Genomic DNA, 13,151 nt, shown 5'->3' on the forward strand with positions numbered 1-13,151 from the left:
ATAAGTGCGCAAAATGACAATTATTTTCCCTTATTTCCCTCCCACATGTTCATGAGCAACAGACAACCTGCAGTGCAGTCACCATGAGTTGTACTAGTAAAGTAAATAAACTGCTGATCCCTTAAAAACAAACAAAAACAAACGTTTTGTTGTAATTAATGTAACTAATGTAATTAGAACAGCACTGCAATTCTAAAATACTACTGTAACCTAATTCTTAAAAGCTAGGTACTCAATTTGTAATAAGACTGCAAAGAATAATCTTGGAATTTAGACTCAGTGCAACTTAATCCTAAACTAAATTGACACTTGTAATATACACCTACATAATTTTCTAGCTAGGCCTACTATAGGTGTGGGCAACAACATCATGCATATTAGGCCTAGTGTTTCCTAAGACTTTTCCTTCGCCCTTTGGGAGAAATGTAAGCTAAAAAGCAAAAATACATTTGTAGGATATTCCTTAGTGACTGTCTGAATACCGCCCGCCCAAACACTTCCATTGGTGGATTTTTTTACCCTATGGGCCGCCGAGGCCCAGCTGGATGAATGGGGTCCGCCTCCCGAGGCATATAGGTTCCCTTTCGCCCACTTCTTCCTCCACACTCAGGTGAAGAGCGCTCCTGAGACAAAAACAATGTTCGCCGGTAAATCTTGTAACAGCTTAGCCATGATGCTGGCATTGGGACTTCTGTGTGAGCCCATTTTAGGTGAGTGTGCGGCACAATTTAGCGCCTATCTTCTCCAAAAATGATGGTGGGAAATAACTCAGAGTTGTATCTGTGCGTGCGTTGTATGTGTTTTCATGTTTCATGTGAAGCCTACCATAGGTCTATCCGATTTCAGAAACATTGTAATTAAACTGAAACGGAAAAAACACCTGGAAGTAGCCTACAAATAACTTTCGATTTATGTTTGAATAGGTCTTTTCAGATATGCACTTTTAAAAACATGATCATTGGGAATAGCAAAAATATTTAGGCTAACATCTACAGCAGCAGGCAATATTGGGTAGTAACCGAGTAGTTGGTGATTACAGCAAGGTTGCTAAGATTGTGAGAGGTCTGTAACTTTTTAACTTCAGTTGAGATCTACTGCCTGACAAAGGATCAACCCATCATCACAGCATACAAAACCGTAGGAGTGTTGGACAAGACTTCACGTAAAACAGTTAACTGTTTAGAATGTGTCCGTCACGAGACAATGACCCGTACACATAGATTAGCAAACCGATAGCGGACATGACCAGCGGATCAACGTCTTCCTCCCTTTATCAGACTATTTGGGGAGCTATAGTCGTATTTTAAACTTGTGCATGTCTAGCAACATCAACCATTAAACGCACAGGATGGTTTATATTCACTTATTGTGTCTGTAGGTGTAAGCGCTTTCATGCCTAGAGATGTCAACTGGGGATTTTTCTCTCTAAGTCTGGTGCTGCATTTTACATTATTTTACATTACAGGAAGCACCATTTCCTCTGATTGAACGCCCACTTCATGTAATGCTGCATGCGCGAATAGGCTACCAGTGTCAATTAGAGTTCATCGCCACAGTGGGTAGGTTACTCAAGTGCTGGCGCCCTCAATAATCTGCATTTTATTGAAATTACTCCGATGCGTTTACCAGATTACCAAATTACAGTTTTCAAACAACTAAATTGAATTCAGGACCACCCAAATGGTTTCCAAATAATGATGGCTCAATTTCACTTTACAATACGAAACACCATACCTATTCAAGACAACTTAATTTGAAATCTGCTTACCTCAAAGCATAAAGTATGCCGTGGATTCCAATATTTGAATAGTCCTGCAAACTCTAGCACAGCATCAGATTCTTGAATAGGCTACGAATAAAATACTGAATTGTGAGTAACTGACAAATCGTCAGTAAAACTAGGCTAATGAACAAACGAAAGCTGTTTTTCCTATCAGATTGCAAAGTTAATGGAAGGAACAACTGATATGGTGTCCTACAAGGTCTTCTCTGAGATTGATTTCCCAGTTTATTCTGTCTATGCTGATAACAGACCGCTAAATCTTTTTGGTTTTTTCCACTCTCTTGGCTGTAGCACATGCGTTCTAGCTACGAAGCTATTGGTTCCTTCACTTTTTTCATCATTGAGATGCTCTGTGTTAAACACACGCGTGGTTGTAGTGATCGGGGGGCGCGGTCTCTCATTTGGTGGGAGAGCTATTCCATTTATGATGCTTTCGTTACATAACTCGGTAACACAGGCAGGTGAACAATAGCGTTGGCTGTTATCGCGGTGTAAGCATCTGTGAAGTGTCTGCAAAAATAACTGGGATAACACATTATAATTCAATAATACAGTTTACAGTGAATGTCATAGTGTAGCATGACACGGTCTGTCTAGTAGTATTATTAACCTACATTAGGCTAGGCTACAGTTCGCATATCATCAAAGCAAAGCAGTCTGTGAACAACAGACTAAATTGGCGTTACTGTAGGACTACCTCCATAACTTTAAGCACAAGTTAATCGGAGTGTTCTTTTTCAGAATTCACCACGACTGTTTAGCCTACACAAACTAATTTCACCCGACTGTATCTGTATCTAAACGTTAATCGTTAATGAAATCATTGTTGAATTAGGCCTATATGTTTTGCCAAAAAATATTTTTCAAAAGTTTAACCTTCATGAGTAGAGAGCAAACAGTAGCCTCTCTAAATGAGGAAAAACAAACTATTTTTCTTAGTATTCGTGATAGGACCAAAGACTGTAAAAAATAGGATAGGACACGTAGGCTAGAGTCATGGGGTTTTAATATTCTAAATAAAATATATGACATCTTAGTTAATAGACCACCTCTCAACATGCAGATCTATGCAAGGCTACACTTATTCATTCTAATAATGAAAATATTATGAAACGCTGTTATGACTGTGCTTAATTGTTTTCATATGGAGGCAGGAATGCAGGCTATTATTCTTACGTCATCGGCTTGTTTATTTTCGGACTTTTGTGTCCAATGGGATGGTGTGCGTGGGGCCATGGACAGTGCTTTTTTTGTGCATTCCATTTCAGTGGCTGCACTTAAATGTCTGACCTAAAAACATATGACGGGGTAAGGAGAAGAAACAGAATTTGTCCAGACTTACTCACAGAAACACTGTGTATCTACATCATAATAAGATGCAACACGAATAGAGGTCAGTGTGTGACTCAATACATGTGAATTTAGCCTAGATAAAATGTCTACATTTAGAAATTGACACTGTAATATGAGTCAACATAGCAGCAAGTGTGGTACCTCTGCACAACAACCTCAAGTGAAGTTACCTTATGATCTGTTGTAGTTTGCGCAGTCATGTGAATAAACTGACAGCACTGATCTATATTTGTCTTGGTCTGACTATATTTGACATTTGAAAGGGTGTGTTTGGATAGCCAGACTATTTGTGCATTCCACAGAGAGAGAGAGACAGAAATAGCCACAGGCATAGTCTCAGACACAGACGATGAGAAATGACAACCCAGCACTGTTATGCACAAGGAGCCTGTAATATCCCACCGGTCTCCACAAGAGGCGCAAACTGAACGAGTACCAGTCGCCTGCTCATTCAGCCCTTGTGTGGTCAGTGATAGTGCGACAAAGCCACTGTTGGCTGCCCAGCACAATGTGCAGCCGGGGGTCAGGCATGGTGGATTAGCATGAGAATGGTGCACTAGGGCCTCGGTGGTATAAAAGCAAGGGAACGAACAATGTTTCGTCTTTGTTATTGGTGCTCCATGTCCTCACCTGCCGGGTGTGCGGTACCCACAAGCCCTGCTGATTGTGTGGCTGTTGACGCCTCTCTCTCTCCCTCCTCCTCCTCCCTCTCCTTTTCCTTGGATTCCTTCTCCACCCCCTCATCTTCCTCCTCCACCTCTGTTACCCTTTCACCCTGTCCCTCTCTATCCTTCTCTTCCTTGTCCTTCTCCTCCTCCCTCTAGAGGCCTCCGGTGAGATGGATAACCATACCTTCCTGTACTTTGCTTACGGGAGCAACTTGCTTAAGGAGAGGCTACAACTTAAGAACCCCTCTGCCACAGTCCACTGCATTGCCAGACTTAAGGTGAGGTCCAAGTGTCTCAGCGCATAATTTTTTCACTCGAGAGATGGCTTGGATTTTCTTCTGAGACAAAATAGCCTCTCCTCCAACTCCCTCAACATTTTCCCCAAGTCTTCCTTTCCCTATGGAATCTGGTAGTGACTATGCAAGTGCAGTGATGATGTCTTTTACATTATGATTATCTTCTCTTCTTCCTCCAGGACTATAAATTGGTCTTCGGCAACTACAAGGGTCTGGCCAGTGACCGCTGGCATGGGGGTGTGGCTACGATAGAGCACAGCCCGGGGGATGAGGTGTGGGGGGTGGTATGGAGGATGAACATGTCCGACCTTGAGTCCTTAGACAGGTAGGATTTCTCAGTCTGCTCACAAATGCACACCCAAACACTTAGCAGCTTATAATTATTTTCAAGGGGAAATGTAGATTTTCTCAAATTAACTTGTAATTGGCATGTTGCATCTTAATGAATTGCATGTTTTATGACACATTTATGTTGCATTGCTAACTCTCTGGAGCTTCCATTGGGACTTTGTGATGTAAGGTGGGCTTTGATGTTTATTTTCATTAGGCTTTTGATTAATTTGACATTGTTTATTATTGATATTCTCCTTAATGTAGTCTTACCATGTTATTGTTGTTATATGATTGAATGGACATTATTTTTTTATTTATTTATTATTGCTATTTTCCCTCATTTCCATTGTTTATTTCATTAGGCTATTGATTGAATTGACATTGTTGTTCATTACTGCTATTCTCTTTATTATAGTCTGACCAACAGCTTAATTTGTTCCCTGTTAAATTTAAGTATTATATTGTTTTGTATTTGTATGTCGCCTTGGACAAAAGCGTAACCATAACCATAACCATGATGTATCTCTGGGTCTCTGGTCAGGCAGGAGAATGTGAAACTTGGAGCCTACAGCCCAGTGGAAGTGTCTGTGTCGACCCGTGGTCAGGAGCTCAACTGCCGAACGTACATCATGAACAGCTGTGTGTACGCTCCTCCCTCTCCTCAATACCTGAAGGTAGCAATCGCTTCGCTGTCCATTCATCCATTTCACTGTCACTTCCCTCTCTCCGGCCACCATGGTCATCTCTCAACTCCATGTCATGCCAAGAACCGATAGGGTGGTCATATGTGATCTGTTAGGAGAACTAAGCAAATAATTGATGGTAGAGTTCTGAGACGCAAAACACGATTGTCTTTCCTCAGTAATGTGACGTCAATTCTTTAAGCTGAACGTCAATAGACTAGGCCCGTATTAACACTGCTGGAATAGGACAATGTTTCTGTATTTTTTTTTTTTGTTTTGTTTCTGGTGTTTGCCCCTATTCCCTCTCCACTATTGTGAAAGATGGACAATAGGGCACACATGGCAACTGGGACATTAGCAGTGTGGGGGGGGGGGGGGGGGGGGGGTCATTCAGCCAAGCCCCACTCCAAACATTACACCCACAGCATGCTGAAGCCTCTGGAATTTGCATCTCGCTATCATATTTGGATTTAAGCAGCATGTCAGAAGCCTTTGTTGGTGACACTTTAAATTGCCAGCCGGACTGGTAAATGCATGCCAATCCATCTTTCAGATTGACAAATTAAATAACGGGAAAAGGTCAAAAATATGACCTTTCTGGAAATTTCTTTTCCCCTTCCTCGTCACTGGTTTATAAAAGTGCCAAATAATCATGGCAGAAAGTGTGACAGGCCCGGCTTTGTGTGGCCAGCTTTGTGCTCTATCGTGTGCATGCGAGACTCATATGGTGGACGGTGACATATTGTTCTCTCTCTGTGCCAGAGGTCTGTGTATGTGCAGTATGTGCCTGAGTGAAATGCATATTCATGGGCATGTGGTCGTCACTCTCTGCTTTGTTTCCATGTAGCATGTTTGTCTGTGTGTCACATTAAGTGGTCATGTCTCAAACTGTATGTGAAGGCAGAGGCAAATCAAAGTGATGATCACTATGTTTTTACACATACAGTAGGGGAGAGCCGGGACAGTTGAAACATTTTTTAATTAAACGTAATTTACAAAGCGATCGTACCACACTGAAAGCTAATATTTAGTCACTAGTAACCTACATCTGTCCTCTGTCAAATACAGATGCATCAGCTTTGAACAAAACCGTTCAGGAATTATTACAGAAAAGTGGGACGTGCGTAATGTTTCATTCGTCGTCCCTCCTGGTCGGGACAGTTGAAACAACATAAGGGGACGAAGGAAACATACAGTTTAAGCCATATAAACGTCCAACAACTTCGACATTTTACTACATATCATGAATGGTACTCCCAAAAGGTTTTATTTTAGACAGATTGTTGCAGGGCTATACGTCTTTGTGCATGTCTGTTAACAACTCATTGCCATCATCGTGAAGCGTGTATGAAGCGGTTTTTGAAATATCATGCCCTGTGGATGATTCTGCCATGTTTATAGCTAGAACGGTAAGCTTTCCCATTATATCATGTTTATATTGTTGAAAATGTCGTTTCACTAGGTTTTTAAGTGGGTTAGGCCACTGCACATCCAAATAAGTAGGCTTAACGCCGGCCGTCAGTCTCCATAGGATAACATGAGAAAACTGGACCCCCTGCCTGGTGGGCCCAAATGTATTTTCATCTTCCTAAAACTGTTTTTCCATATCTCACCTCCATAAATGATTGTTTAAACACAGATATTTGTGCATTTAATTAAAATACATGGAGTTACAGCCTGGTCGGGACGATTGAAACGCGTGTTTCAATCGTCCCGACACGTTAGATTATGGGCAGCCGTGGCCTACTGGTTAGCACTCTGGACTTGTAACCGGAGGGTTGCCGGTTCGAGCCCTGACCAGTGGGCCACGGCTGAAGTGCCCTTGAGCAAGGCACCTAACCCCTCGCTGCTCCCCGAGTGCCGCTGTTGATGCAGGCAGCTCCCTGCGCCGGGATTAGTGTGTGCTTCACCTCACTGTGTGTACACTGTGTGCTGTGTGTGTTTCACTAATTCACGGATTGGGTTAAATGCAGAGATCAAAAGAGTATATATCCTATCCTATCCTATCCAACATATGTCACTATAGCTTGTTTTGCTTTCCATGTAAACAAGCATGCGATATGAAATTCTGGGATTGTGGAGAACACTAAATGGTCTACTGAATAAGCATTAAGTCAAACGTTTACATGAAAAACACTCATTGATAATCGTAGAGAAAATGTAATGTATTGTAGATAATTCGTAGAAAAAATGTAACCGCTAATGAAGTTTACTTTTGTGCATCAAAACTCGTTTATCGCCAGTAACTGCGTGATAAAATGACATAGCAGGAAGATATTTGGCTGATAGAAGGAGGTTAACATGCTCTATGTTTTGACCGAAGGACGTCGGTCTATCATCATTACACTCGGAGAAAACTGGATTGTTTCATTCGTCCCGTGTTTCAATCGTCCCGGCTCTCCCCTACACTAAATAAATGTCCCAAATACGTGTGCCCATAGGCGATTTTTGTTGAACTTGAGAAGCACAATTATGTTCCAACTCCTACAGAAAAAAATACTTTTAAACTGTAGTGGTGTCAATATATGTTTATATGTTTTTTCCCTCTGTCCTTGTAGGTGATTGTCATGGGTGCAGAGCAAAATGGTTTGCCAAAGGACTACCAGGAGAAACTCCGATCCATCGAGACCAACAAATTTGAAGGGCCACTTCCGGTGATGTTAGAGGTCGAACGTGCCATTAAGAGATCAAAGGAGAGAGCAAACCACCGGTCAGATGCATAGTTCTGATTATGGACTGCACCTCCGATGAAGGATGTTTCCCTGTCTACCGGTATCCACAGAGAGTTACTTAAGCCTTTAGTCAGCATTTAGGAAAAGGCAACAGGGCTCTCGTTTTTTTTTTTCTGGTGAAGCACAGAAAGAATGCTTGACCACTTTTAAGTAATTCTTCACATAAAATGTATAGTTCCTCAAAAAATACCAAAGGCCTTTACAAGGCATGGATACTGAAAGGTTCTTGCACAGAGCCTTAATTCTTTGTATATTTAAACTGGGTTTAAAGGGAGATTTTTTTTATTATTATTTGAAAAGGGTAAAACAGATGTTCCATCCACAGAACCTTTGTCTTGGTCACAATAGCCTGGTAAGGAATGCAAATGCTAATCCAACCTTTGTATACTGTAGTAGTAAAGTAAAGAAATAAAGTATCATAAGATGTTCCGTGTCAGTATGTTTAGTGTCTATTGTTGCCTATCACCTTTACATCTTCAGAGGATTCTGATAGACCGCATAGATCCTGACTCTCTCTCTCTCTCTTCCCCTTGTTCTTTCTCTCTCTGTCTCTCTCTCTCTCATTTCCCCTTGTTCTCTCTTGCTGTCTCAACAGTGATTTTGACATTCTACACTCCACTCTCATCAGGTCATCATGTAGAGATATCCATTGCTCTCCCAGAAAAGACTCAGTGAAAGAATGAGATTCAAAGATTTAATTCACAAATAATTTAACAAAGTACTAAAAGAATTGAAAGTCTTGAAAGGCGTAAGCTCTGACATCGGTCCAGGTCTTGGAGCATCTAGACCCCACAGATCCTGCATCATAGCTGGCAGGGGCAGAGTCTACCCCCTGGGCAGATATACAAGGATCAAAATGGTGGTGGTGGGGATGAAAGAGGAGCATCAAATGACCACACAGGCAGCAGAGCAGGCATGTTAGGCAAGATATTATAGACTGGTGATTGGTCAGGACTTGGGTGTAATGAATGAGTGACGTAGCATTAAAATCTCCTGGTAGAACTTGCACTGAAGCTTCCATTTTCTATTAAAATAACATTGCTGCAGTTGAATTAGAGTAGTCCACATCAATGTTTCATGTCAACCAGCATACAAATGTTATTACTTGAAATACCAGGATCCTTACTTTTATAGCAAAATTAATTCATAGCAATGTATTAATATTGTATGGCTTGCATAGTGTTTCTCTGGTGCTAAGAAAACTGCTTGCACAAATAGACGCTGTTTTGTCTTTGTTGCCCCCTACAGCTGGAAAGCTTGCACCACATGCTTGAAGTGGAATTTTCCCTGACATCAGTGGGCTATGGCCAATATAAACAGAATGGTTTGTAGTTTCATCCAAATAGTTCACACAACCTTTGTAAACACCGTTGACAGCTCAAATGATATGTTTTGTAATACTGATAAACCAATTAGATACTAGATAAGTCAATTTAAATCAAATTTGTGTAAAAAAACAGTCATATTATATACAATATTGTGAATTGAAGATATCTCCCTTTATTTTAGTAGGTTTTATAATTTAAGTGGTTAACTTAAGGCTGTTTTATGCTTCTGCGTGACTAGGCCTTTGCCACCACGCCGGTGTGAACCTTTCGAAGATCTCCTGCGTCTGCATTGCTCACCACCGGAACGGTAGTCAGAATGGCAAACTCAATAGACTGCCATGCTGAAATACTTATTTGATTTGTTTGGCCTTTTCTTGCTTAGACTTGGTAAAAGACTAAGATTAAGATCTTAGTCTTAGATTTGAAGAAGTGTAGAGATTGGTCTGTATTTAGATAAGATAGTGTCTAGGCTTCTACAATTTGACTGTATCTAATCAGCACTTTAGAGGGGTATTTCTGATTAATTGGTGTAACATGCATGTGTTTTGTACATTGCAAGGTAAGGCACTGCACAATGACTGTTTTCAGCCATCAGTGGAGCACTACATTGCTTCATGAAAAGGTTGAGTGTGTCCAGGGTCCTTACTGAAGAGTCTATTGTCATCCGTTTGTAGTTTTAATAGTCTCTTTATGCCACCGACGAGGTTTGTCACAATACTTCATTGTGTTGTCTTGAAGAATTCACACAGTTGACATCACTGCTCAGTCCCTCTGGGATAGAAGAAGTCTTGTACAGATGGTCTCCGGAGCTCATTGCTGTATGAACTATGTGTGATATGTACTGTAGGCTAGAGCATAAAGATATGTTGGGACATGGGACACAAATTGTTCTTTGTTCCTGCTGTATTTGGCTTCACAATACAGGTTTAGCCATTGTGCATCTTTTTATCAAGGAGAATGTGTTTTCTATGGGTTTTCCATCACAGGCAGATTTATATTTCACATCCTTTGGAGAGGAATGGGCATGGACTGTGACAAAATATAGTTTTCCGCTCAGAGCATTTGCTTGCTTGAATCATGCTATTTAACTGAGGCTTCTTAGTCATTGAAATAACCTGCATAATGCCAAAGCATAACAGCCTTATTTTGATCAAACAAAAACAAATACACCCACAAATGTAGCTGCAAGCAGCAATGAGGGGGACAAGCAGATCAACAGGCTCAACAGATCAACAGGCATGCAATGAGTTGGCATGGCAGTTCAATGTTGTTACATCAGACCTGTGGCTATAAACATTCACAGCAAGTTTCTGAGATATAAAGCCTGAAATGTAAGGAGATGTAAAGGCTGAGATATAAGGTCACTTCCTGTTTGGCAGACTTCCATTGGCTATTATAGGCAAACACTTTCAAATATGCAAAGTGCCATGTAAATGGCTTGATGAAGCTTCTGAAAATCAATTGTGCAAATGTTGGTGATCATTGTGAAGAGAGTCTGGGCACTCCATGAGGGAATGTTTAAAAATCCCAGCATTGTAATGGGCGTTAACTTTGAAGTCATTGGTCCAGCCTGACCAATCACATTGATCAGAGATTCATAGCCTTTGCAAACTGGTAATACATCGAATTGGAAGTCAGGAAGCAATGCATTTACCTTCGCTGTATGAATTACACATTCTTCCAATTGCATTTTTTAAAAATGTTTGCAGGTGTTTCTGCTATGGTTGACTACTGCCACTTTTGATTTCGAAACCAATGTCACCCCTTTCATTGCTGTTTGGTCCACCCTTTTTGGGGGTTGTTGGAAACACTAGTGCATTGAAAGAGGCGAGACTAGTATCTCAATGAGATAAAAATGAGCAGAGATAGTAGGTAGGCAGGGCCAGGCTACAATAATGGACAAATATTGTGTCCTGTGAAGTATTTTAAAACATTTGGATAAAATCCAATATGGCGGCCATATAAATTAGGCTGATGTCACAAGTTGGCATATCACAGCAAGTTTTCTATCCTAAAATATCAACAGTTACTGTTGCTAAGTATGCTGATTGCAGTGCAGGTCAATATGAAGTCAAAATGACAGAATAGGGTCCGGAGTCCATGTACCAATTTTAGTTTTGATGCATGAAAGCGTGCAGAGAACTCACCACTAGTTTGTCCATTTTGAGTGGCTATGAAAGTAAAATACTTAAAAAATAACAAATCTATCTGATAACTTTTGGGTAGCTTGGTCTGATTTTTTGCATGTGTTTTTTCTTCCTGAATAAATTTAACACGGCAAAAAATTGTATACATGATGGGATGCTTTGAACTCTATTTCATTGAAGGATTCAAACAGTAACTCATTTTCGAAAATCGGGAATACAGGTCAAAAGTTAAGTTCAACTTAGACCCAACTTTGACCTGGTGGTGCTGAAGCGATCAAGATCCAGAAATAAAGCTTGGTGAAAAGAATCATGGGACAGTCCTGAAGCAGTGTGTCTAATTTCACAACCATTAACATCTGAAATATGTCCTGTGTTATACTCAACAGAGTCTTTCACTGAAACAGCCTTTAGATTTTCACACCAAGAGAAACTGCATGCAAAACAGTGTAAGAATAAGGTATATGATGTGCTTATTGTAGTGAATGATCTGCAATCACCACAATCACAGTGCACGTTTTCCTTGATCTCTGTGAGACCTCAAGGGTGTGTGTGATCTCAAGGGTGTTCAAAAGTTGATATGAGGTGGATGTTTGTGTGTGTGTGTGTGTGTGTGTCCCTTGAAGATTGCTGTTTGCACTGTGTGGGGTAAAAGAGACACCCTCAGAGACGGCCAGTGGCATCACAGGGAGACGCACTGAGTCCTCTTCAGCTGGTCATGCCTCAGATGTGTAATGCCATTGATGTGTAATGAAACAAAGTGTGGCCTCTACATAACAGCAGATATCGACAGATAACGACCATATTCTTTCATACATGCTCAGCAAGAGAGTGCTTAATACCTCCTGCCTCACAGTCGATAGATAGATAGATAGATAGATAGATAGATAGATACTTTATTGATCCCCAAGGGGAAATTCAAAACAGTCATGAGCAAAACATCATTTTTGGGCACTCTGCTGTCTTCAATGGAATGTAACAGTAGTATTAAAGGCTTTACTAAAGAATCTCTTATAAAAGCTAACAGACCATAGCACTGTTTAAAGTAATATAGTGTAACATAATGTGACACAAAAAAGTACCACCTCTGTCCCAGCCACTCAGCATCCAGGGTCAGTCAGTGGAAAAGGTGCCGGTTTTTAAATACCTGGGAACAGACATTGACTCCTGTCTGTCCTACTCAAAGCACATGCATGGACACCATACAAAAAAGCACAACAACGTCTCCACCTGCTGAGAAAACTCTGAACTTTCCAGGTCAGCAAGAACACTCTAACTTTGGTCTAACGTTCCCTTATTGAATCAGTTCTCACCTTCAGCATTTCCTGCTGGTACAACTAATTCACCATCAAACATAAAACAAGACTCTCCCGCATAATAAATCATTCTGGAAAAATAATTGGCTCCCCCCTAACCCCCCCTATCTACAGTCGCTCAGTGATCAGGAAAGCAACCCTGATCACAGAGGACTCTTCCCACCCCCTCCACCACTCCTTCCAGTTACTACCATCAGGCAGATGGTATAAGGTACCACTAGCCCGGAAAAAAACATTTACAAGAAATCCTTCATCCCCTCTGCAATAGCCATTCTGAATAACACCAAATGAACACTCAAGGTTCCCTACAAAACCCCCTGCCCCTGTCTTCTATGTCTGTGTGAATGTTTTTTTTTTTTAATGTGAGCCTTGTCAAAGAAAATAATCTGTAACCTTTTGGAACAGACAATAAAGTATACTTGAGTATATCTAATCTAATCTAATCTAATTTAACTGACTCACTGTAACTATGCTGTGGCAATGTATTGGCAATATTTTACTTTCTGTGGGGTCTT

The 13,151-nt window shown here is 40.8% G+C and overlaps 2 protein-coding genes across 2 annotated transcripts in view; one reads left to right on the top strand and one right to left on the bottom strand.

Annotated features, from left to right (window-relative positions):
* Nucleotides 1-2,072, bottom strand: part of LOC121720358 (sodium- and chloride-dependent transporter XTRP3-like) — a 56,858-nt gene extending 54,786 nt beyond the window's left edge. The window contains exon 1 of the mRNA XM_042106379.1: nt 1,769-2,072. The gene's annotated coding sequence lies outside the window, so the exon portion shown is untranslated. The remainder of the gene's footprint in view (nt 1-1,768) is intronic.
* On the top strand, nt 526-8,274 carry ggctb (gamma-glutamylcyclotransferase b). Its single transcript, XM_042106382.1, has 5 exons — nt 526-710; nt 3,961-4,082; nt 4,280-4,425; nt 4,975-5,107; nt 7,675-8,274. The coding sequence occupies exons 1-5, from the start codon at nt 638-640 to the stop codon at nt 7,837-7,839; spliced, it is 639 nt and encodes a 212-aa protein (XP_041962316.1). The 5' UTR covers nt 526-637; the 3' UTR covers nt 7,840-8,274.
* Nucleotides 8,275-13,151: the final 4,877 nt, after the last annotated feature.

The sequence above is a fragment of the Alosa sapidissima genome, chromosome 10 (assembly GCF_018492685.1).
Source record: "Alosa sapidissima isolate fAloSap1 chromosome 10, fAloSap1.pri, whole genome shotgun sequence".
Classification (NCBI taxonomy): Eukaryota; Metazoa; Chordata; class Actinopteri; order Clupeiformes; family Clupeidae; genus Alosa; species Alosa sapidissima.